Below are 22,969 nucleotides of genomic sequence, written 5' to 3' on the forward strand. Positions count from 1 at the left end.
TGATTTGTATGTAAATTAGCGTTATTGCTGACAAAAAACGACTTACCTTCATTGAAGAGTTGTTGAACAACTTTACGTTTCTTCTTAAAGGTTAGAGAATCCTCATCATAGGTCACCGAATCGCGTTTCGGATGACGAATGCCAATTAGGAACTGTTCTTCCTCCTCATCTTGAACGGAATAGGCTGGCTTCGGCTGCTTCCTTGGCTTCAACTTGAAATCCACTTCGTCTGGTGGTAATTCCTCAACAAAGTATTCTTCTGGTTCCTCGACTTCATCGATAGTATCCTCATCGTCTCGAATTTCTTCGATGATGGGCTCCTCACCGTCGTCGTAGTCCTGAATGATCCTGATCTTGGCCTCGTCGGCTGCTTCAGAGAAGGTCTTCTTTATCGGCTTTTTAAGCTTAATCTTTCCAGACATGGAAATCTCCTCCTCGGCATAAGAGTCCAGGGCAATGTTGAACTCCTGATCGACATCTTCCTTGGTCTTGGTACTTCTGGCACGGAATGTGACGTTTTCAACATCAGCGTATTCGGGAATGTCTACTTGCTTGCGACGCTTAAGTTTCTTCACCGTATAGGCCTCCTCATCTTCTTCTGTGATCTGCAGAGGCTTTGGCTTTCTTGGCTGACTGACAACGAACTCTTCGACATCCTCGCCCTCTTCGTATTCTTCTTCTTGACGCTTAATGGAAAGCTCAGCCGCAGCTTCATCGAGAGTGGTGGGCTTGACTGGTCGTTTTTTCAGCACCGTGGCTGCCTCCTCCACGCCCTCGTTAATAGTGTGGGGCTTTTTGAAGGAGAGACTAAACTCAGTTTCTTCGAGATCTTCAACCGTTGGCTCGAATGGCTTCTTTGGCTTCTTGCGAATGACAACAGCTTCTTCAACGATCTCTTCTTCTTCAATTTCCACGGGCCTTTCTTCGACAACAGTTTGCTGGAGCTTTAGCTCATCTGCAGCCTCCTCCACTGGTTTCTGTGGCTTCTTCTTCTTCTTAAGCTGTACAGTTTGGTCAGAAGTTTCTTCAGTAACCTTTTTCTCTATCGGCAGCTTAACATCAACGGAGAATTCCTCTTCGGTAACCTCTTTGGGGGCCTTGGGTTTCAGGGTGACTTCAGCCACCACTTCCTCTGCCTCTGCTGGCTCTGGTTTCCTTAGTTTCACAACCGCTGCATCGACAATGTCCTCTGGCTCAGGCTTTTCTGGCTTCTTTTTGATCTGGACTTCTTCGATCACCTCTTCTTCCACGATTGGCTCAGGAATAATTTCTTCCTCAACCTTGACCGTAAGCTCCTCGGCTGCTACCTCTTCGACAGGCTTCTTTGGCTTCTTCTTAACGATCTTAGCTTCTTCCTGAACTTCTTCGACCTTTGGCTTTGGTTTCAGAGTAACTTCGGCTTCGGGTTCTTCAACAACGGCAGCAGCCTTCGGTTTCTTTTTCGGTAAGGTGACTTCTTCTTCCTCTACAACTTCCGGCTGAGTTTCCTTAACGCCAATCTTATACTCAGTGGGAATTTCTTCTACGACTTCTTCAACTTCCTCAACGATTTCATGAACTTCTGTCTCTGCCGGAACTTCCTCGGTGATAGTTACCTTAAGTTCTGCAGCTGCCTCTTCTTCCTTTAAAGGTTTTTTAGACTTCTTCTTGATCTTGGCTTCCTCGGTAACTTCTTGTACTGGCTGCTTTGGCTTAACTAAGAACTCAGCTTCAGGCTCTTCGATCACCTCGGCTACTGGTGCCTTCTTTTTCTTCTTTTGGATCGTGACCTGTTCTTCGGGCAGCTCCTCTACAGTGGTTTCCTTTTCTGTCTCCTTTATGGCAAAACTGAAGTCCTTAGGTTTTTCTTCTGGGACCTTTGGTTCCTCGACGATTTCAATTTCTTCAATCTCTTGGACAAGTTCTTTTGGTGGTGCCACTTCTTCAATGATTGTTATCTTGAGATCAGCGGCCTCCTCCTCGGTCGGTTGTTCTGAAACAAAGGCAATACTGGTCGTAGCTTCCACTTCATCAACAGGCTTCGGAGCAGAGACAGTAACTTCCGCCTCGGGTTCCTCCTTAATTGTTGGCTTTGGCTTCTTCTTGCGAATAACCTTGACCTCCTCTTCGATGACTTCTTCAACCAGTTCACGGGGAGTTTCCTCAATGACTCTAACCTTATGTTCTTCGAAGATTTCTGGTTGCGGCTCTTCCACAATTGGTTCAGTTACCACTACCTCTTCTTCGACAATCACTTCGGCAGGTTTCTCTGGCTCCGTTTCTTTGATGCCAATTGAATATGTCTTTTCTTGAACCACCGGTACTTCTTCCTTGACTTTAGTGATCACCTCTTCCTCCTCGACTTCCTCAACTATGGGAACTTCTTGCGGAATCTCCTCGGTTATCTGAATCCTTAATTCCTCAGCTTCCACTTCCTTGACCTTCTTCTTTGGCTTCTTGGTCTTGATTTGAGCTTCCTCAGTAACTTCTTCAATGGGTTTGCTTTCCTTAAGAATGATTTCAGTTGCGGGCTCGTCGGCGAAAGTAACAGAAGGCTTGCGTTTCTTAACAGTAAACTGTGCCTCACTTGGTTCTTCGGGCTTGGCTTCAGTTTCCGAAACTCGAATTCTGAACTCCTCTGGCTTCTCTTCCACAACAACTTCTTCCTTCTTTACAATCTCACTCTTAGGAGCTTCAATCAACACTTCTTCGGGAACAGGGGCTTCGGTTTCGACAACCTTAATTTCTAACTGAGCTTCTTCTTCGGTTTTTTTCGGCTTTTTGGTCTTCTTCTGCTTGATTGCAGTTTCCACAGTCGTTTCTTCAGTGACCTTTGGTTCAGTTATTACAAACTCGGCCTCAACTGATTCAGGTTCCTTGGGCTTTTTCTTGAAAACAATCTCTTCAGGAGCTTCTTCCTCGAGCTGTTCTTCGACCGGCACCACCTTTTCTGCATCAGTTTCCTTAAGAGTGATTTCATAAGAATCAAACTTTTCGACAATCTTTTCTTCTACGACCTCTGGGATTTCTTCGGGAGCTTCCTCTACATCTTCGGCTGGCTTCTCTTCAACAGCTTCGGTTTCAGTGATCTTGAACTCATAGGATTTCGGCTTCTTCATCTTCTTCTTTTCTTCCAGTTTTTCAACCTCCACAACTGCCTCCTCAACTGGTTGGGCTTTTTCTTCTTCTTCCACGACTACAATCTTATCCTCCTTAACTTCTTTTACAGGTTTCTTCTTGCTCTTTTCTTTGACTAAGATTTGCTGTTCAACCGGCTCTTCCGGGGTAGGCTCAGTCAGTTTAAGTTCAACCTCAAACTCTTCTGGCTTCTGTTCGGGTTGCTCAGCTGGCAGCGAAATTTCAGCAGAAACTTCTTCGGGCTCTATTTCTACTTCCTTCGGCTCCTTCAAAGTGACTTCAAACTCTTCTGGCTGCTGTGGCTTAGGTTTCTTCTTGCGCGTCACCACCTTTTCTTCAATTACTTCTTCGGTAGTTTCTCGACGCTCATCGAAATCAATGACTCGGACTTGATGCTCCTTTGGTGCCTCCTCTGGCTCCAAAACAGTGGTTGTTATCTTATATTCCACTGGTATCTCCTCGGGCACTTCTTTAGGTTCCGGCATTTCCTCAGAGACGACGACTTCCGAAACAGGTGTTTCCTTAGGCTTCTTCTGTTTCACCTTCACTTCCTTTGGCTTTTCGGTTTCGACGACTTCCTCCACTGGAGCTTCCTCTTCTTTCACCAAAACCTCGAACTCTTCTGGCTTCTGCACAGAAATTTCTTCCTCCTTTGGTTGCACCTTTTTAGGCTTCGATTTCTTTGGCTTCTTTTCCTCATCCTCAGATTTCTCTGGAATTTCTTCAGGCTTGGGTTCCTCTGCCTTTGGCTTAACGAGTACTTGCTCGATGGGTTCTTCGGCCTTAGGAGTCTGAGGGACGGGACTTAGCTTAATTTTTGAGTCAGTCTCTTCTGGAGCGTCTCCCTGGGGCTTGCGAAACTTTACTTCCTGTTCGGGTATTTCCGCTTCCTCCTTTGGTACACCTGGAACGATCTCTGAAACAATTGTTTCCGGTTCGGGCTTTGACTTATCTTTAGGCTTGTATTTTGTCTTAGTTGGCTTTTTGGGTTTATCGGGCTTCTCTGGATGTTCAATTCGCTCTAGCTCCTCGGGCACATATTCAGGACTATCGAATTCAGATGGCTCGAATGGCTCTACAACAAACTCTCCTTCCTTGGGTTCCATTGGTTGTTCTTCAACAACAACCACCTCCTTCGGTTTAGGTTTCAGAGCAACTTCTTCCTCGAGCTCTTGTGGCTTTTGCGGAATCTTTTTGAGAGTTACATTTTCGGGCTCGTCTTCCTCCTTTGGTTTTTTCTTACCCTTGCCCAGTTTGAGCTTTACTTCCTCTTGTTTTTCCTCTGGCTTTGGTGCCTTTTCAGGTTTCTTATAAGGCGCCTTTTCCTCCGGCTCTTCTTCACTACTGACGTATTTTTCGTACTTTTCAAGTTCCACCTTTTCTAAATCATCCTTGATTTTCTTAATTTTCTTAGTCTTACGCGGTTTGAACTTTAGGACTTCTTCAGCCTCTTCAATATTACGAGATAGTTCTCCGTTATCTTTAATGGCTCCAATATCAGTTATCTTCGGAATTAGCGGAGCCGGAGGGTATTCAACCATGGCCATACGGGCCTTGAGTCTGAACTTGGGCAGTTGAACAGTCTGCTCCTCGGCAGGTTTTTCCTTCCGTTTAGCGGGCTTAAGCTTAACGGTTTTGGGGACATCAGCAGCCTCGATAATAGTTACCTTTGTGGGCTTTTGTTCCTTGCGCTCGATTTTTATTGGCTCAAGAGTGGCAAATTCTGGTTTGAGTTTCTTGGGAACATCGAATTCAATTTTCTCGTATTTCTCCAATTCCGTCTTCTCGATTTCCTGCTCCAACATCTTTTTGATGATTTCGTCATGATCATCCGTCTTCTTTTTGACAATCTTCTTCTTTTTAGTCTTGGGCTTGGTGACGTCCTCAACAGTTTCTTCTGTAACGGGCTGTTCTTCCTCCTCTTCAACCTCTTCCACAATGGGCTGTGATTCTTCGACCTCGGCGATTTCATCGATAACTCGAACCTCTAAAATCTTTTGGGGTTGATCTTCCTCGACGGGCTCTTCATGAATGATGTTTATTTCATAGTCCTTCTGAACCTCTGGTAGTTCACCTGTTATGAAAAATGCATTAAAGTTTAAATAAATTGTGCTAAATAAGGGAGATAGACCCGGGGATCCGTGCATTGCTTTTGCAAAGCAAGCTGTCGGTGAACTGGACAGAAGACATAATTTGAGGCTATATTTACAAAAACAGTAGTTGAAGGAAAACATTTAATAACTTAACCAAAAGAAAGGATTAAAGTCAATAGACAAATTAAAACAGTTACAAAATTACAGGTTTAATATGGTGGTAAGTGGGTATGGTATTTGGATAAATTGTAAAATGATGGAATATATAGGTGACCAACGGATTACATAGCGATTTGAAGATTAGTGTGAATTTATAATTGATACTAGTTTCTACATGGACATAAAGTTATTTATGTTGCCGTTATTTATCTATAACTGAAGGAAGCGAACGAATAAATAACTGCAAATATAGGAGGCTTAACAGAATTTCTATACTACAAGGTTACGAACGTTAATCATGCATTTGAGAATATTTTATAGAGTTACTGTGTTGGGAGGCTTTAATGTTGAACTGGAAGAGATTAGCACCGCAAAAATATTGACTCAAATTTATAGAGCCTAAATTCGACAGCGAGAGAAAAGAAGAGAAATATAGGAGGGAATAGGCGCAACAATTGAAAATCAACGAGGTTTCAAGGGAAATAAATAAATGCGAAGGACACAGACAAGGGAACAGAAGGTGCTGCAAGGGCGGCGGGATTTTGTAGGCTCCAAAAAATCTCTTCTAATAACTTACTTGTTTCAACGCTTTTTTGTGTGTCTGGTTTTGTTTTCTTATGTTTAACTGATTTCTGAATTGTATCTTTAGTGTCATCTTGAGAAGGTTTCTCTTCTTGTGCGCTTGGTGTAATTTGTGCAGTGGCTGTGTCCTCGGGTTGTGCAAATTGGGTTGGTGTGATTTCTGCTGTGTCAGTGATGTCTAAAATAGTCTCTGTCGGTACGTCAGTTTCTGTTTCGTATGCGGCTTCTGTCTTTGGTTTATGAGTCTTCGATTTCTTGGGTTTGGTTAAGTCGGTGAAAATTGTTGTTGGCTCGGTTGTTTCAGATTTTGTCTCTTCTGGAATACTTTCAGAAGGAGCTGTTTTACCAGATTTCTCTGGCATTTCTACCTTTTCATACTTCTCAAGCGCTACCTTGGGGATTTCCTCTTCAATTAGTTTCTTTACATAATCGTCTAGGTCGTCCTTCTTAATCTTCTTTACTGTTTTCTTGGGTTTTGGTTTCGGTTTCTCATCAGCCCGCTGTGGTTGCTCTTCGATGGACTGTACGGGAGCTATTTCTGGTTCCTCATCAACGATAACCGTCACTGAATCGTTATCCTCGCTTTCAATTGTTGTAATCTTGAATGTGGTTTCTTCTTCAGGTCCCTTCTTCTTCAAAACTCGTTTGGTAGTTTTTTCCTGAACCGGCGTGCCCTCATCAGTAACAACCTCTTGAACATGTACCTCAACTGGTTGAACTTCTACAACTTCAACTGGTATTTGGGGTTGCTCAGGAGCTTCCTCTTCGACCACTTTGACTTCAACCAACTGATCTGGAACGGGACTTTCCTCCTTGGGAACTTCTTTGGATTTGCTCTTCTTTTCTTTTTTCGGCTTTTCAGAAGGAGTTTTTTCAATTATATCAATCAAGTCATCTACTGGTTTGTCCTTGACAGTCGGCTCAAATTCTATTTTCTCATACTTTTCAAGCTCAGTCTTGGGAGTTTCCATTTCAATTAACTTTTGTATGTAGTCATGAAGGTCATCCTTCTTGACCTTTTTCGTTTTCTTTTTGGGTTCCTTGGGCTTTTCGTCTTGCTTTACAGGTTCCGGTTCATACTCTACAATGGTTATTTCCGCCTCAGGCTGATCGTCCCTAACAACTTCAATAATCTCTATTTCACCTTCACCGTCAGGTCGTTTCAACTTTCGCTTGGTGGTAACCTGTTTATGAGTTTCCCCAGTGTCATCTTTGGTTTCTTCGACCTTTGTTTCGCTTTCAATTACCTGAATTGTAAAAGGCTTTTCTTCTTCAGGTTCCAAAACACTTTCGTTACCCGAAATGTTGAGTTTTTTCTCAGAGGGATGGCCTGGTTTTTCAGATACTTTTTTAGGAGACTTCTTGTTTTCAGGTTTGGGCTCTGTGTGTTCTTCTTCTTTGATTGAAACACTAAATTCGCGAGCATCCGGGTTTTCAGTGTCAGAATCCTTCGGTGTAACTTTTAAAGGCTGTTCTTCAGTTTCATCTACCGGTTGGTCCTCTTGAATCAAAACTGATGACTTTGGCTTTCTTTTCTTTTCTGGTTTCTTAGTTTCCTCAACCTGGTTTATTTTCAGTTCAGGCTCTTCTATGAGTGGAACTGATTCCATCACAGTTATAAGATCGTCACTAACTGGAGAATCCTCCGGAATATTCTCGATGACGGAAACTGCGTTGTCTTTAGGCACAGTATCCTCAACTGAAGGTTGTTTTTCTATCTTTGGCTTTTTCCTTGTCTTCTCCGAAGTTGGCTTAGAACTGGACTCATCTATAACGGCAACTACGTCTTCGGGTTCAATCGTCTTAGGTGTCTCATCCTCAATAACTGTCATAATAAAGTCTTCGACTTCGTCTTTCTTAACCTTCTTGGTCCGTTTATGTTTTACTAAAGGCTCTTCCCGATCAGAAGTCTCCTTTGGAGTGGTGGTTGTGACTGTTACTTCAGATTCGTTTGTATCCTTATCAGTCACCTCGACTATGTCGTGAACTATTTCTTCAGGACCCTTCTTCTGCTTTATCTTTTTAGTTTTAACCACCTTTTCCCTTACTATTCCCTCATCATCTGGCACCTGCTTGGTTTCTACCGTTTCTTCAAGGACCACTATTTCAAAAGGCGTTTCTGCTGGCTTTTCCGGAATAAATTCCGAAAGAGTAACTGTGAGCTTCGGCTCGTCTTTTTCAACTTTAGGAATTTCCGAAATCTCCTCAACAGGCTTATCCTCAACCGGCTGTTCAGCGCCCTCTATTGGCTTCTTCTCAGAATGCTTTAACTTCTTGATAGGTTTCTTCTTCATTTTAACTGGCTCGTCCAAGTCGATCTTTTCATATTTTTCCAGTTCGGTTTTTGGTATATCCTGCTCAATAAGTTTCTGAATATAGTCATGAAGATCGTCTTTCGGAACCTTTTTGGCTTTACGAATTTTCCTTTGTTTTTCCTCCTGTGGAACTTCTTCGCTTATTGTTTCTGGCTCTTCAGTCGTGACAATGACTTCATACTCTGGAGTATCTCCTGTCTTAGTTTCCACGATTTCGATTATTTCTTGCTTGTTGCCAATCTGTTTTTTGATTTTACGTCTGGTAACAGTTTGCTTTGCCGTTTCGCCCTTATCATCGATTACTTCCTTTTCTACTGCCTCGGTTTCAATTTCGTCTACCTGGAAAGCTGGTTGCTCAGTTGGTTTATCTTCTTCAGCTTCAATTACGACTGCTTCATGTTCAGGGATTGGCTCTTCATCTATGTTTTCTTCAAAATTCACACTTACAATATAGTCATGGCTTTCTTCTACTGCAGGCTGCTTAACAGTCTTGGGCTTGGTAATCTTTTTGGGCTTGGGTTGTAGCTTTTCGTCAGCCACAGTTTTTTCTTCTATAGCGATGGTATATTCAACAGATTCTGTTGGCTTCTCTGGAACGGACTCAATCGGTTGCTCGAAATTTTCCTTAGCCACTTCAGGTACCTGGCTATCTGTGTGTTCCTCTTCAGTGACTGTGTAAGTTTTCTGAGATTTCTTTGGTTTCTTAGTTGTTTCCTTCTTCACTTCTTCTACTTCACTTTCAACTACGTCAACTGGAACCGGCTGTACGAATTCATCTATAATATTAATTATGTATTCCTCAATTTCGTCTTTCTTTAATTGTTTAGGCTTTTTAACAATCTTTTTTTCCGGCTTTGGTTTTTCTTCAGATACTAATATATCACCGCTGGTCAACTCGACTACTGTAACTTCGGCCGTAGGCTGATCATCACTTGTTGTTTCCGTAATTTCGAAGACGTGCTCTTTAGATCCCTTTCTTCGCGATACCTTTCGTTTCTTGACAGTTACATCTTTTACAGTTCCCTCTTCTGTGGGTTGCGTAACGATTTCAACAGTGCGATCCATTTCTTCCAATGGAGCAGGAGACTCAACGACCAACTTATTTTTTAATGGCTTTCCTTTTTTAATTGGTGTTTGTTTCTTCTCAGGAGATTTTTCGATTGGCTTATCAGCTTCAACAAATTCATCGGAAATGCTTACAAGGTACTTTGAAGAATCGTCTGGCTGTTGTGGTACTTCCTCGACTTCCTCTAACACTTCTTCTTCCTTATCAGTATCCGCAGGTTCTGGTATTATTTCTTCAACATCGAATTCGTGAATAGTAATTGGTAACCCATCAACATCTTTAATTGTCTTTTTGTGATGAGTCTTTACCTTCTTCTTGGGCTGTTTGGGCTTTGCATCTATTTCTGTTGGTTCATATTCTTCTAGAGGTGTTTTTGTGATTTCCTGTTCAATTAACTGTTGTATGTATTTGTCAAGATCGTCCTTTACTGGCTTCTTCTTCTTAACCTTTTGAAGAATCTTGACTGGCTGATCATTTTTGAAATCTGGTGAGTCCTCCGAAAGTAACTCTGTTGTAGTGAATTCGATCTCGGCCTCAGGCTTATTCTCTTGATAGGTTTCTGTTATTTCAATGAGATACTCCTTGGGACCTTCCTTTTTTTTAAGTTTCTTGGTTGTCTTTACTTGTTTAACTTCCTCGCCCTTTTCGTTTACCACATTCTCTATAACAGTTTCAGGAGCTACATCCTCAATATAGATAGTCTTTTCAAGAGGCTTTTCGCTCGGCAACTTTGGCTTCTTGGTTTTGATTTTAGTTTCGTATGGTTCTTCCTCAGTAGGCTCTACCTCTTCATACTGTTGAGGCTCGCTAAACTCCTCTAGAACATTAATAACATAGCCTTCGACGTCTTCAGGCTTAAGTTTTTTCGGTTTCTTTAATGGTTTCTTTTCCTTAGGTAAAATAATATTATCTGTAGGCTTATCATCTGTAACGTCGACAATAGTTACTTCAGCCAATGGTTCATCACTAGTTTTTGTCTCGGTGATTTCAAAGATTTGTTCCTTGGGACCTTGCTTGCGGGAAACCTTCTTCTTCTTAACCTCAACTTGCTTGGTAACGCCATTATCTTCTGTAACTTTAATTTCCATGGTCTCAGCAATATCCTTAATGACCGGTTCCTCGGCCTCCTCAAACCTCTGCGGCTCGCTAAACTCCTCTAAAACATTAATTACATAGCTTTCGACTTCTTCAGGCTTTAGTTTTTTCGGTTTCTTTATTGGTTTCTTTTCCTTATGTAGAAGAGTTACTTCTTTATGCTTATCATCTGTAACCTCGACAATAGTTACTTCAGCCAATGGCTCATCACTAGTTTTCGTCTCGGTGATTTCAAATATTTGTTCCTTGGGACCTTGCTTGCGGGATATCTTCTTTTTCTTAACCTCAACCTGCTTGGTAACGCCATTATCTTCTGTAGCTTGAATTTCCACGGACTCAGAAACATCTTTAATGACTGGTTCCTCGGTGTCCTCAAACCTCTGCGGCTCGTTAAACTCCTCTAGAACATTAATAACATAGCTTTCGACGTCTTCTGGCTTAAGTTTTTTCGGTTTCTTTATTGGTTTCTTTTCCTTAGGTAGAAGAGATACTTCTTTAGGCTTATCATCTGTAACCTCGACAATAGTTACTTCAGCCAATGGCTCATCACTAGTTTTCGTCTCGGTGATTTCAAATATTTGTTCCTTGGGACCTTGCTTGCGGGATACCTTCTTCTTCTTAACCTCAACTTGCTTGGTAACGCCATCATCTTCAATAACTTCAGTTTCCACGGACTCAGCAATATCCTTAATGACCGGTTCCTCGATCTTCTCAAACCTCTGGGGCTCATTAAACTCCTCCAGAACATTAATTACATAGCTTTCGACCTCTTCAGGCTTTAGTTTTTTTGGATTCTTTATTGGTTTCTTTTTCTTAGGTAGAAGAGTTACGGCTTTAGGTTTATCATCTGTAACTTCGACAATAGTTACTTCAGCCAATGGCTCATCACTAGTTTTCGTCTCGGTGATTTCAAATATTTGTTCCTTGGGACCTTGCTTGCGGGAAACCTTCTTCTTCTTAACCTCAACTTGCTTGGTAACGCCATCATCTTCAATAACTTGAATTTCCACGGACTCAGCAATATCCTTAATGACCGGTTCGTCGATCTTCTCAAACCTCTGGGGCTCATTAAACTCCTCCAGAACATTAATTATATAGCTTTCGACGTCTTCTGGCTTAAGTTTTTTCGGCTTCTTTATGGATTTTTTTTCCTTAGGTAGATTAATCTCTTCTTTAGGTTTCTCATCTGTAACTTCGACAATAGTTACTTCAGCCAATGGTTCATCACTTGTTTTTGTCTCGGTGATTTCAAAGATTTGTTCCTTTGGACCTTCTTTTCGGGAAACCTTCTTTTTCTTTACTTCAATCCGCTTTGTTGCGCCATCTTCTTTTATAACTTCTTCAACTTTGACAACCTCAGAAATGTATTCAATAAATGGTTGTGTCCTGTCGTCGTCGCCCTCCACAAGTTTTTCGATTCGATTGGGTTCAGAAAACTCTTCTAGAACATTAATGACATAGTTTTTGATATCTTCAAGTCTCAGTTTCTTTGGTTTTTTAATTGGTTTGTTCTCTTTAACTACTTGGAATTCTTCTAAAGGCTGTTCTTCTGTTACCTCGACAATAGTTACTTCGGCCAACGGCTCATCACTAGTTTTTGTTTCGGTGATTTCAAAGATTTGTTCTTTCGGACCTCGCTTGCGAGAAATTTTTTTCTTCTTAATTTCAACCTGCTTTGCTGTTCCATCTTCTTCAGTTACATGTACAACTTGTACAACCTCCGAAATGTCTTTAATAACTGGTTGCGGCAGTTCCTCTTCCACAACCTTGGCCTTTAACCATTTTTTCGATTTTGGCTTAGGTTTTTCTTCTGAGACCTTTATTGTTACATCATTTGGAGCTTCTTTTGTATCATCACGATCAAATTCTTCCACAACGACCTCTTGCGGCTCTAAGTCTTCTTGATCGGGCTCGAATTCTCGTATGATTACCTCGTGCACAGTAATCGGTATGCCGTCGACAATCTTGGTCGATTTTTTGTGATGTTTCTTGATTTTCTTGGGCTTTCTTGCCTCTGGAGATGTCTCTAATACATTAGCTTCATGTTCTTCAAGATCCAATTTAGGAATTTCCTCTTCTATCAGTTTTTGAATATAATTGTCCAAGCTTTCAGATTTTGGTTTCTTCTCTTTGACAATCTTCACCTTGTGGTTCTCTTGAAGGGTTGAGTCAGTTGATGGAGTTATTTCAGTGGTCTGGATGATTATATCTGCTTCGGGTTTATTTTCTTCATATGTTTCCACAACTTCAATAAGATATTCCATTGGTCCCTCCTGCTTTTTGATTTTTCGTTTGGTTATGACTCGTTCAACTTCCGCACCTTCTTCGTTTACTATTTTTTCGGTAGCAGTTTCCGGAGCGAGCTCCTCTATTCGAATTGTATATTCGGATATGGGCTCAGCGTTAGACTTCTCCTGGTGTTTCTTTGTCGTTTTCTTTTTAGCCTTTGGCAAGCTATCTTTTACCTCCATCGAATAATCATCCGCTTGCGGAATTTCCGCGGATTCTAAGAGCTTTGATGAATATTCTGTGGTTATCGAATCTTCAGAACTCGGTGAAGGTTCTATTTCGGATATTTTTACCCTTTTCTGTTTATCAGTTTTCTTTTTCTTGTCTTTAGGAATACTAGCAACATCTTCAGACTTTCTTTCTTCGGGTACGAAAGGCTTAACTGTTTCCTCTTCAACTATTGTAGTGGTAAAGGAAGTATTTTTTTCTTCCAATGGGCTTTCTATGGTTAAAGCTGATTCAGTATCTTCAGATATTTCAACGATATGTTCCAACGGGGCTTCTTCGATAATGTTGACAATGTACTGCTTAAGCTTATCTTTCTTCACCTTCTTGACGGATTTCTTTGGTGCTTCCGGCTTAATTAGCGCAGGTCCGTCGGTTGTATCTTCAGAAATTTCCGTCGTTATAACTATAACCTTTGCTTCATCTGGTTTCTCGTTTTGTGCATCGGTTTCCATTATTTCAATTTCGTACTGCTTTGGACCCTTTCTAGTTTTGACCGTGCGTTTCTTAAGTATTTTCTCATCCGTTATAGAAATTATTTTAGGAGCCAGTGGAATGGACTCAAGATCGTCCTCGACTACCACAATGGGAAGGGACTCACTTAAATCTACTAAAATGTCATCCAAAGCCAGAGAGATTTGTTCATCAGATTGTTTAATGCGTTCGTCTGAGGTACGCTCAGAATCAATTTTTTTGATGAGAAACTCATCGAATACCGGAATTGTCTCGGTTTCAACTGTATCTTCTTCCTTAATTGCTATCTTTGACTTTGGTTTCTTTGATTTAGGTTTTTCGATTGGCTCGTGCTCTGTGACTCCAATTTGAAGAGTTTCGCCTTCATCTAAAATTGCCTTCTCAAGCTTGACCTTTTGCTTCTTGGGTTTTTTCGGCTTTCCATCTACATCAATTTTCTCATATTTTTCCAGCTCTGTTACTGGGATCTCGGCATTTATCAATTGCTGAATATAGGCATCAAGCTCATCCTTCTTCATTTTCCTGGTTTTCTTTTTAAGCTTTTCAGCTGGCTTCGCTTCATTTTCATCTTCGTTTGTTTCGGTTGAAGTTACAGTGATTTCGTAGAGTGTTTCTTCACCGGGAGCAACACCCGATTCGACAATTTCCAGAACTTCCACATCATCTCCTTTTTCAAGACGTATCCGGCGCTTCTTAGGTTTTTCCGTTTCTGACGGCAATTCGGTCAACTTTACTTCATAGAAGTCATGCATGCTTGTTTCATAGAACTTTTGATCCGGTTCTTCCTTTAGCTCTGTGACAAAATCATCCAGTTCCTGTTTGTTCATTCGCTTTACCTTCTTCTTAAGTATTTTTTTTGGCCTTTCGTCAGCTTGAACTATTTCAGAGCTTGTGACTGTTACTTCAAAGATTTTGTCATCGTTATCCTCAGGAGATATTTCCACGATTTCGATGGTGTTATCTTCCTGCTCCGTCTTAAGCTTGAGCTTTCGCTTTTTTTTAGGTTCCTTTGAAAGCTTTCCAGTGGTAGGTACCGTTTCAGACGGGACATTTTCAGGCTCCATCTCTATCACCTCGAACTTATAGAATGGTTTAAGCTTCACCTCTTCCATTTCAGTATCAGGCTTTTCACCCTGGCGCTTGTGCAATTTAAGCTCATCTTCCGGGATTTCTTCTTGTTCCTTTGGTTTTCCGGGAGCTATTTTGTACTGGTTTTTCTCTGGCTTGGAAGTCGGCTTCTTTTTCCTTTTGTATTTTGGCTTCCCCTGTGTGAATGTTTCCTCGGTCGCGGATGTTTCGGACTCTTCTGGAAACTCAAAGGAACTTTCAACATCCTTAAATTCGATGGACTCAAAGTGAAGTCCATCTTCAGGCTTGTCGGATTTTTTGGTCTTCTTCTTCTTGATTACTTCCTCATCCGCCATCTTAACTGGCTTTTCGCCAACTTCTTCCTCTGCTATACCTAGCTCAACCGGTTTCAAGCGAATTTCCTCAACAGCCTCAACATTTTGTGGAATTTTACCCTTTCCAAGCTTAAGCTTCCTAGTTTCTTCCGGAACTTCATCTTTTAACTTTTTAGCTCGTTTGTACTTCGGCCTTGGTTGCTCTTTATCAGATGGTTCTGAGTTTTCAGATTCAAAAGCATCCAGGTCGGCTTCTTCTAGTTCCGTTTTTTCGGGCTTAGAATGCTTGAATTTCCTCGGCCGCAATTTCAATACCTGTTCGGCTTCTTCAACATTTCGTGAAAGATCCCCCACATCGCGATTAGTTTCCAATTCGGTAACCACATAAGGGAAGCAATATGGTGCATATGGTATAAACCTAATCCAGCTCTTTAATCTTTTGTTCTTAAAAGATGCTTCGTTCTTTGTCTTTTTCTCTTCCTGAGGTCGTTGCTTTGGAGCTTTAAGCTTAAGCATTTGTGGGAACTCAACTACAGAACTTATTTCAACCATTTTAGGCTTTTTAAACTCTACTTTTTCGATTTTCATAGGTGTAAGCTTAACCGGCTGTTTAAAAGACGAGTCACGACGAGCCCTTTGTGGAAGTTCCATTTCAGTACGCTGGTAATCTTGAAGTACAGTCTTTGGAATTTCTTGGTGTATTAGGAATTGGATATAGTCATCCATTTCATCACGTTTTGACTTGACCACTTTCTTTTTCTTTAGTTTTTCCTTCTTTTCAACTGGTTTCTCATCAGCAATAATTTCTCCAACGTTACCCTCAACCTTTTTTGACTTTCGTTTCTTATCTGTCTTGTCAGTCGGTTCCCCTATACTTTCTTCAACAACAATAGTCTCGTCAACTTCCTCAATAGGAGTTTCTAGTGTCTTTTTCTGTTTTGGTTTTTTGTCTTTAGCTGGTTTTTTTATGGCGTCAGCACTTGCCTCTTCAGGTTCAGTGATTGTGTACTCTTTGTTGTATTGGTCTGTTTAAAAAAGAATTACGTGTTTTGTGTTAGCACTAAACTAATTTTTACATTTATATTTGCATTTTATATAATGCTTTGTACCACACAAACTTTGTTCGGTGCGCAAAGTTTGGTGTTTAGACTTGCACGGGTTAAAAAATGATTAAAATTTAAAATGTGAGTTCTTCTTTTACAAACTTTACCTTTTAAAGAATTTCAAAAATATTCTGATGGTTCTTGTTTACCACACTTTTTTACTAAATGGTAAACATTTTTAAATTTGTAAAAGATTCACCCATGTACGTATTAGGCTTTTTGGGTATAGTTTTAATTTTAAATCCCACGTACATTTGAGTAAATTAGGTAAGTAGTTAGTATATATATTTTCCACAGAATATCGATCATGTTTGTTTGTATGCACTTTTTGGAATGTATAATCTATATATATAAATGTATAACGAAATGGAATTGATCTATACTGTTCCTAACTTTATTAATTGAGAATGTTATATTGTTGTACCTCAAATGGCTTATTAATGGTTCCTAATGTAATTTGGTTATGTATAAATATGTGTTTATTGAGAAAAAATCACCTGTTGGCTCGCTGACTTCAATAATTTCAAGGTGTGATTGTGTTGTGTCTTCTGGAATGAGTTCTGTATCACTGAGGACTTCCTCAACAACGATGCCTTCCTCCTGTGAAACTCGTTTGTTTTCAGTTTGTATGGTTGTTTCTCCATCTTCGTTTTGTACAGACTTAAATGTCGTGATGTAAACTGGGTGTTCCGTTTGTGTGTTAGCGGCCTTTGGTTTCTCCACTGTATTAAGGTGTTTATGTTTGTTTGTGATTTGTGGAATGATCAAGAAAATATGTTATTAAAAGGCTTTATCACAGGTCAAATAATAATATAGAGATTAAATAATACATCTATGAAAATAAATGACGAAAAAGCAAAGAATTTTTGCGTATACTTCAATTGCAGTCTTTTATGTGGAATGTGTATTGGGATGGTGTGTTTGTTTGTGTTCTTACCCTTCTGTTTGTGTGGCTTGTGTTTGTGTTTCGAAACTTTTTCATCTTCAAGCTTACTAATATCGATAATATCAGCAATATTTTCATCGCTAACAACTCGTATGAGTGAGACGGGTTCCTTGCCCTCTTCGTCAACCGTTTGAATTTGGAAATATTCGTCGTCCTCCGGACCACGCTTTTTAAATGTTCGTGTTTTGGTAGTTTTCTTTGTTGGCTTCTCATTCTCGTCTAATTCTTCGGTGAACACAGTTTCCTCAGGAAGCTCTTCAATCGGTATGGGTGTGATGGATATTTCGTCAGCAGGCACAACTTCTATTTTTACAGTAGTCAGTGGCTCTTTATCTTCCTCCTCGATTATATGCACAGTTGTAACTTCATCAAGATCATGGTCGATGCTCTTTTTGTAAGCTCTAGATTTAACGGTCTTTTTCTTTTTCGTCCCATCAGGCGAAACAACTACCAACTCTGTCAGGTGTTCAGGCAGCTCAATTAATTTACTGTCACTTGGCGTCGAATCCGTAAAGGGCTGTTCTTTTATGGATACTGAATAGATGGGCTCAGTATTGTCTTGTTCAACAATTCCTATTTCAGTAACTTCTTCGTTATTTCCAGTTACAGGTTTTTTAATGACACGCTTCTTGGTTTTAATTATTTTTGGAAGTCCTTTTTCGTCAACAGTTTTAGACTCGACCACCTCATCAGGCAAAATTACAACTTCAGAAATTTTTTCTTCTGGAAGTTCTGGGAATGGAAGCTCAAAATTTTCAACCGTTACTTTAGTTTGTGGTGCTTTTTCATACTCCTCAACAGTTTGAACCTTTGTAACTTCCATGTTCGAACCTTGAATCTTCTTGATGATTTTTGTTTTAATAACCATTTTTGTTGGAGTTCCATCCTCTTTTTCTGAAAGTATCACTGATTTCCGCTCAGGCAATTCAAATACAGTTACTTCATCTTCTGGCTTTTTAACGATAATTCTTTTTTTTAGTTTAACTTTGCCTACAATGGGAGAACTTAAATCGGTTTCTTCGACACTGACCGTTGTTTCGGGTTGCTTATCATCCTCCTCGACGGTTTCGATCTTTGTGACTTCTTGCTTATCGCCCTTGACCTTCTTGATAACGCGAGTGCGGATCTTCTTCTTATTTGGCTTGCCGTCTTCGGTAATGGTTTCAACCACTCGAACCTCTTCTGGAAGCTCTTGAATTTCCTCTAGATTTTCTTCTTCAAGCGGAAGTTCTTCAATGGTAACAGTGGTTTCGGGTTGTTTGTCATCTTCCTCGATGGTCTCGATCTTTGTGACTTCTTGTTTGTCACCCTTGACCTTCTTGATAACGCGAGTGCGGATCTTCTTCTTCTTTGGTTTACCGTCTTCTGTAACGGTTTCAACCACTCTGACCTCCTCTGGAAGTTCTTGAATTTCCTCTGGCTTTTCTTCTTCAAACGGAAGTTCTTCAACAGTAACAATGGTTTCAGGGTGTTTTTCATCTTCCTCGATGGTCTCGATCTTTGTGACTTCTTGTTTGTCACCCTTGACCTTCTTGATAACGCGAGTGCGGATCTTCTTCTTCTTTGGCTTACCGTCTTCGGTAATGGTTTCTACCACTCGAACCTCCTCTGGAAGTTCTTGAATTTCTTCTGGCTTTTCTTCTTCAAACGAAAGTTCTTCAACAGTAACTGTGGTTTCGGGTTGCTTGTCATCTTCCTCGACGGTTTCGATCTTTGTGACTTCTTGTTTGTCGCCCTTGACCTTTTTGATAACGCGAGTGCGGATCTTCTTCTTCTTTGGCTTGCCGTCTTCTGTAACGGTTTCAACCACTCGGACCTCCTCAGGAAGCTCTTGAATTTCCTCTGGTTTTTCTTTTTCGAATGGAAGTTCTTCAACTGTAACAGTGGTTTGGGGTTGCTTGTCATCTTCCTCAATGGTTTCGATCGTTGTGACTTCTTGTTTGTCGCCCTTGACCTTTTTGATAACGCGAGTGCGGATCTTCTTCTTCTTTGGTTTACCGTCTTCGGTAATGGTTTCAACCACGCGTACCTCCTCTGGAAGCTCTTGAATTTCCTCTGGCTTTTCTTCTTCAAACGGAAGTTCTTCAACAGTAACTGTGGTTTCAGCTTGCTTGTCATCTTCCTCGACGGTTTCGATCTTTGTAACTTCTTGTTTGTCGCCCTTGACCTTTTTGATAACGCGAGTGCGGATCTTCTTCTTCTTTGGCTTGCCGTCTTCGGTAACGGTTTCAACCACGCGTACCTCCTCTGGAAGCTCTTGAATTTCCTCTGGATTTTCTTCTTCAAATGGAAGTTCTTCAACTGTTACAGTGGTTTCGGGTTGCTTATCATCTTCCTCGACGGTTTCGATCTTCGTGACTTCTTGTTTGTCGCCCTTGACCTTCTTTATAACGCGAGTGCGGATCTTCTTCATCTTTGGCTTGCCGTCTTCGGTAACGGATTCAACCACTCTGACCTCCTCAGGAAGCTCTTGAATTTCCTCTGGCTTTTCTTCTTCAAACGGAAGTTCTTCAACTGTAACAGTTGTTTGTGGTTGCTTGTCATCTTCCTCAACAGTTTCGATCTTTGTGACTTCTTGTTTGTCACCCTTGACCTTCTTTATAACGCGAGTGCGGATCTTTTTCTTCTTTGGCTTTCCCTCTTCGGTAATGGTTTCAACCACTCGAACTTCCTCTGGAAGCTCTTGAATTTCCTCTGGCTTTTCTTCTTCAAACGGAAATTCTTCAACAGTAACAATGGTTTCTGGGTGTTTGTCATCTTCCTCGATGGTCTCGATCTTTGTGACTTCTTGTTTGTCACCCTTGACCTTCTTGATAACGCGAGTGCGGATCTTCTTCTTCTTTGGTTTACCGTCTTCAGTAATGGTTTCTACTACTCGAACCTCCTCTGGAAGTTCCTGAATTTCCGCTGGCTCTTTTTCTTCAAACGGAAGTTCTTCAACTGTAACAGTTGTTTGTGGTTGCTTGTCATCTTCCTCAACAGTTTCGATCTTTGTGACTTCTTGTTTGTCACCCTTGACCTTCTTTATAACGCGAGTGCGGATCTTCTTCTGCTTTGGCTTGCCGTCTTCGGCAATGGTTTCAACCACTCGAACCTCCTCTGGAAGCTCTTGAATTTCCTCTGGCTTTTCGCCTTCAAATGGAAGTTCTTCAACTGTTACAGTGGTTTCGGGTTGCTTGTCATCTTCCTCGACGGTTTCGATCTTCGTGACTTCTTGTTTGTCGCCCTTGACCTTCTTGATAACGCGAGTGCGGATCTTCTTCTTCTTTGGCTTGCCGTCTTCTGTAACGGTTTCAAACACTCGGACCTCCTCAGGAAGCTCTTGAATTTGCTCCGGCGTTTCTTTCTCAAACGGTACTTCTTCAACTGTTACCGTGGTTTCGGGTTGCTTGTCATCTTCTTCGACGGTTTCGATCTTCGTGACTTCTTGTTTGTCGCCCTTGACCTTCTTTATAACACGAGTGCGGATCTTCTTCTTCTTTGGCTTACCGTCTTCGGTAATGGTTTCAACCACTCTAACCTCCTCTGGAAGCTCTTGAATTTCCTCTGGCTTTTCGCCGTCGAATTGAAGTTCTTCAACTGTTACAGTGGTTTCGGGTTGCTTGTCATCTTCCTCGACGGTTTCGATCTTCGTGACTTCTTGTTTGTCGCCCTTGACCTTCTTGATAACACGAGTGCGGATCTTTTTCTTCTTTGGCTTACCGTCTTCGGTAATGGTTTCAACCACTCGGACCTCCTCAGGAAGCTCTTGAATTTCCTCCGGCGTTTCTTTCTCAAAAGGTACTTCTTCAACTGTAACCGTGGTTTCGGGTTGCTTGTCATCTTCCTCGACGGTTTCGATCTTCGTGACTTCTTGTTTGTCGCCCTTGACCTTCTTGATAACGCGAGTGCGGATCTTCTTCTTCTTTGGCTTGCCGTCTTCTGTAACGGTTTCAACCACTCGGATCTCCTCAGGAAGCTCTTGAATTTGCTCCGGCGTTCCTTTCTCAAACGGTACTTCTTCAACTGTTACCGTGGTTTCGGGTTGCTTGTCATCTTCTTCGACGGTTTCGATCTTCGTGACTTCTTGTTTGTCGCCCTTGACCTTCTTTATAACACGAGTGCGGATCTTCTTCTTCTTTGGCTTGCCGTCTTCGGTAACGGTTTCAACCACTCTAACCTCCTCTGGAAGCTCTTGAATTTCCTCTGGCTTTTCGCCGTCGAATTGAAGTTCTTCAACTGTTACAGTGGTTTCGGGTTGCTTGTCATCTTCCTCGACGGTTTCGATCTTCGTGACTTCTTGTTTGTCGCCCTTGACCTTCTTGATAACACGAGTGCGGATCTTTTTCTTCTTTGGCTTACCGTCTTCGGTAATGGTTTCAACCACTCGGACCTCCTCAGGAAGCTCTTGAATTTGTTCCGGCGTTTCTTTCTCAAACGGTACTTCTTCAACTGTTACCGTGGTTTCGGGTTGCTTGTCATCTTCCTCGATGGTCTCGATCTTTGTGACTTCTTGTTTGTCACCCTTGACCTTCTTGATAACGCGAGTGCGGATCTTCTTCTTCTTTGGCTTTCCCTCTTCGGTAATGGTTTCAACCACTCGAACTTCCTCTGGAAGCTCTTGAATTTCCTCTGGCTTTTCTTCTTCAAACGGAAATTCTTCAACAGTAACAATGGTTTCTGGTTGCTTGTCATCTTCCTCGATGGTCTCGATCTTTGTGACTTCTTGTTTGTCACCCTTGACCTTCTTGATAACGCGAGTGCGGATCTTCTTCTTCTTTGGCTTACCGTCTTCGGTAATGGTTTCAACCACTCGGACCTCCTCAGGAAGCTCTTGAATTTCCTCCGGCGTTTCTTTCTCAAAAGGTACTTCTTCAACTGTAACCGTGGTTGCGGGTTGCTTGTCATCTTCCTCGACGGTTTCGATCTTCGTGACTTGTTGTTTGTCGCCCTTGAGCTTCTTGATAACGCGAGTGCGGATCTTCTTCTTCTTTGGCTTGCCGTCCTCTGTAACGGTTTCAACCACTCGAACCTCCTCAGGAAGCTCTTGAATTTCCTCTGGCCTTTCTTCTTCAAATGGAAGTTCTTCAACTGTAACAGTGGTTTCTGGTTGCTTGTCATCTTCCTCGACGGTTTCGATCTTTGTAACTTCTTGTTTGTCGCCCTTGACCTTCTTGATAACGCGAGTGCGGATCTTCTTCTTCTTTAACTTGCCGTCTTCGGTAACGGATTCAACCACTCTGACCTCCTCAGGAAGCTCTTGAATTTCCTCTGGCTTTTCTTCTTCAAATGGAAGTTCTTCAACTGTTACAGTGGTTTCGGGCTGCTTGTCATCTTCCTCTACGGTTTCGATCTTCGTGACTTCTTGTTTGTCTCCCTTGACCTTCTTGATAACGCGAGTACGGATCTTCTTTTTCTTTGGTTTTCCATCTTCTGTAACGGTTTCAACCACTCGGACCTCCTCAGGAAGCTCTTGAACTTCCTCTGGCTTTTCTTCTTCAAATGGAAGTTCTTCAACTGTTACAGTGGTTTCGGGTTGCTTGTCATCTTCCTCGACGGTTTCGATCCTCGTGACTTCTTGTTTGTCGCCCTTGACCTTTTTGATAACGCGAGTGCGGATCTTCTTCTTCTTTGGCTTGCCGTCTTCGGTAACGGATTCAACCACTCTGACCTCCTCAGGAAGCTCTTGAATTTCCTCTGGCTTTTCTTCTTCAAATGGAAGTTCTTCAACTGTTACAGTGGTTTCGGGTTGCTTGTCATCTTCCTCGACGGTTTCGATCTTCGTGACTTCTTGTTTGTCGCCCTTGACCTTCTTGATAACGCGAGTGCGGATCTTCTTCTTCTTTGGCTTGCCGTCTTCTGTAACGGTTTCAACCACTCGAACCTCCTCTGGAAGCTCTTGAATTTCCTCTGGCTTTTCTTCTTCAAATGGAAGTTCTTCAATAGTAACTGTGGTTTCGGGTTGCTTGTCATCTTCCTCAACGGTTTCGATCTTCGTAACTTGTTGTTTGTCGCCCTTGATCTTCTTGATAACGCGTGTGCGGATCTTCTTCTTCTTTGGCTTGCCGTCTTCGGTAACGGATTCAACCACTCTGACCTCCTCTGGAAGCTCTTGAATTTCCT

At 41.6% G+C, this 22,969-nt stretch overlaps 1 protein-coding gene across 13 annotated transcripts in view; it reads right to left on the reverse strand.

Annotated features, from left to right (window-relative positions):
• LOC119554814 (titin) overlaps positions 1-22,969 on the reverse strand; it is a 138,626-nt gene that overhangs the window by 7,637 nt on the left and 108,020 nt on the right. For 8 of the 13 annotated variants that reach the window (XM_037865871.1, XM_037865870.1, XM_037865875.1 and 5 more), the window contains one exon: positions 47-5,191. The exons of 1 other annotated variant lie outside the window; for it this stretch is intronic. In XM_037865871.1, coding sequence (XP_037721799.1) covers positions 47-5,191 — 5,145 coding nt within the window. Of the gene's footprint in view, positions 1-46; positions 5,192-5,946; positions 15,844-16,418; positions 16,644-16,858; positions 21,027-22,969 lie in introns of all 13 variants that reach the window. 4 more of the 13 variants (XM_037865866.1, XM_037865869.1, XM_037865868.1 and 1 more) reach the window with 2 other exon arrangements.

Source organism: Drosophila subpulchrella, chromosome 3L (assembly GCF_014743375.2).
Source record: "Drosophila subpulchrella strain 33 F10 #4 breed RU33 chromosome 3L, RU_Dsub_v1.1 Primary Assembly, whole genome shotgun sequence".
Classification (NCBI taxonomy): Eukaryota; Metazoa; Arthropoda; class Insecta; order Diptera; family Drosophilidae; genus Drosophila; species Drosophila subpulchrella.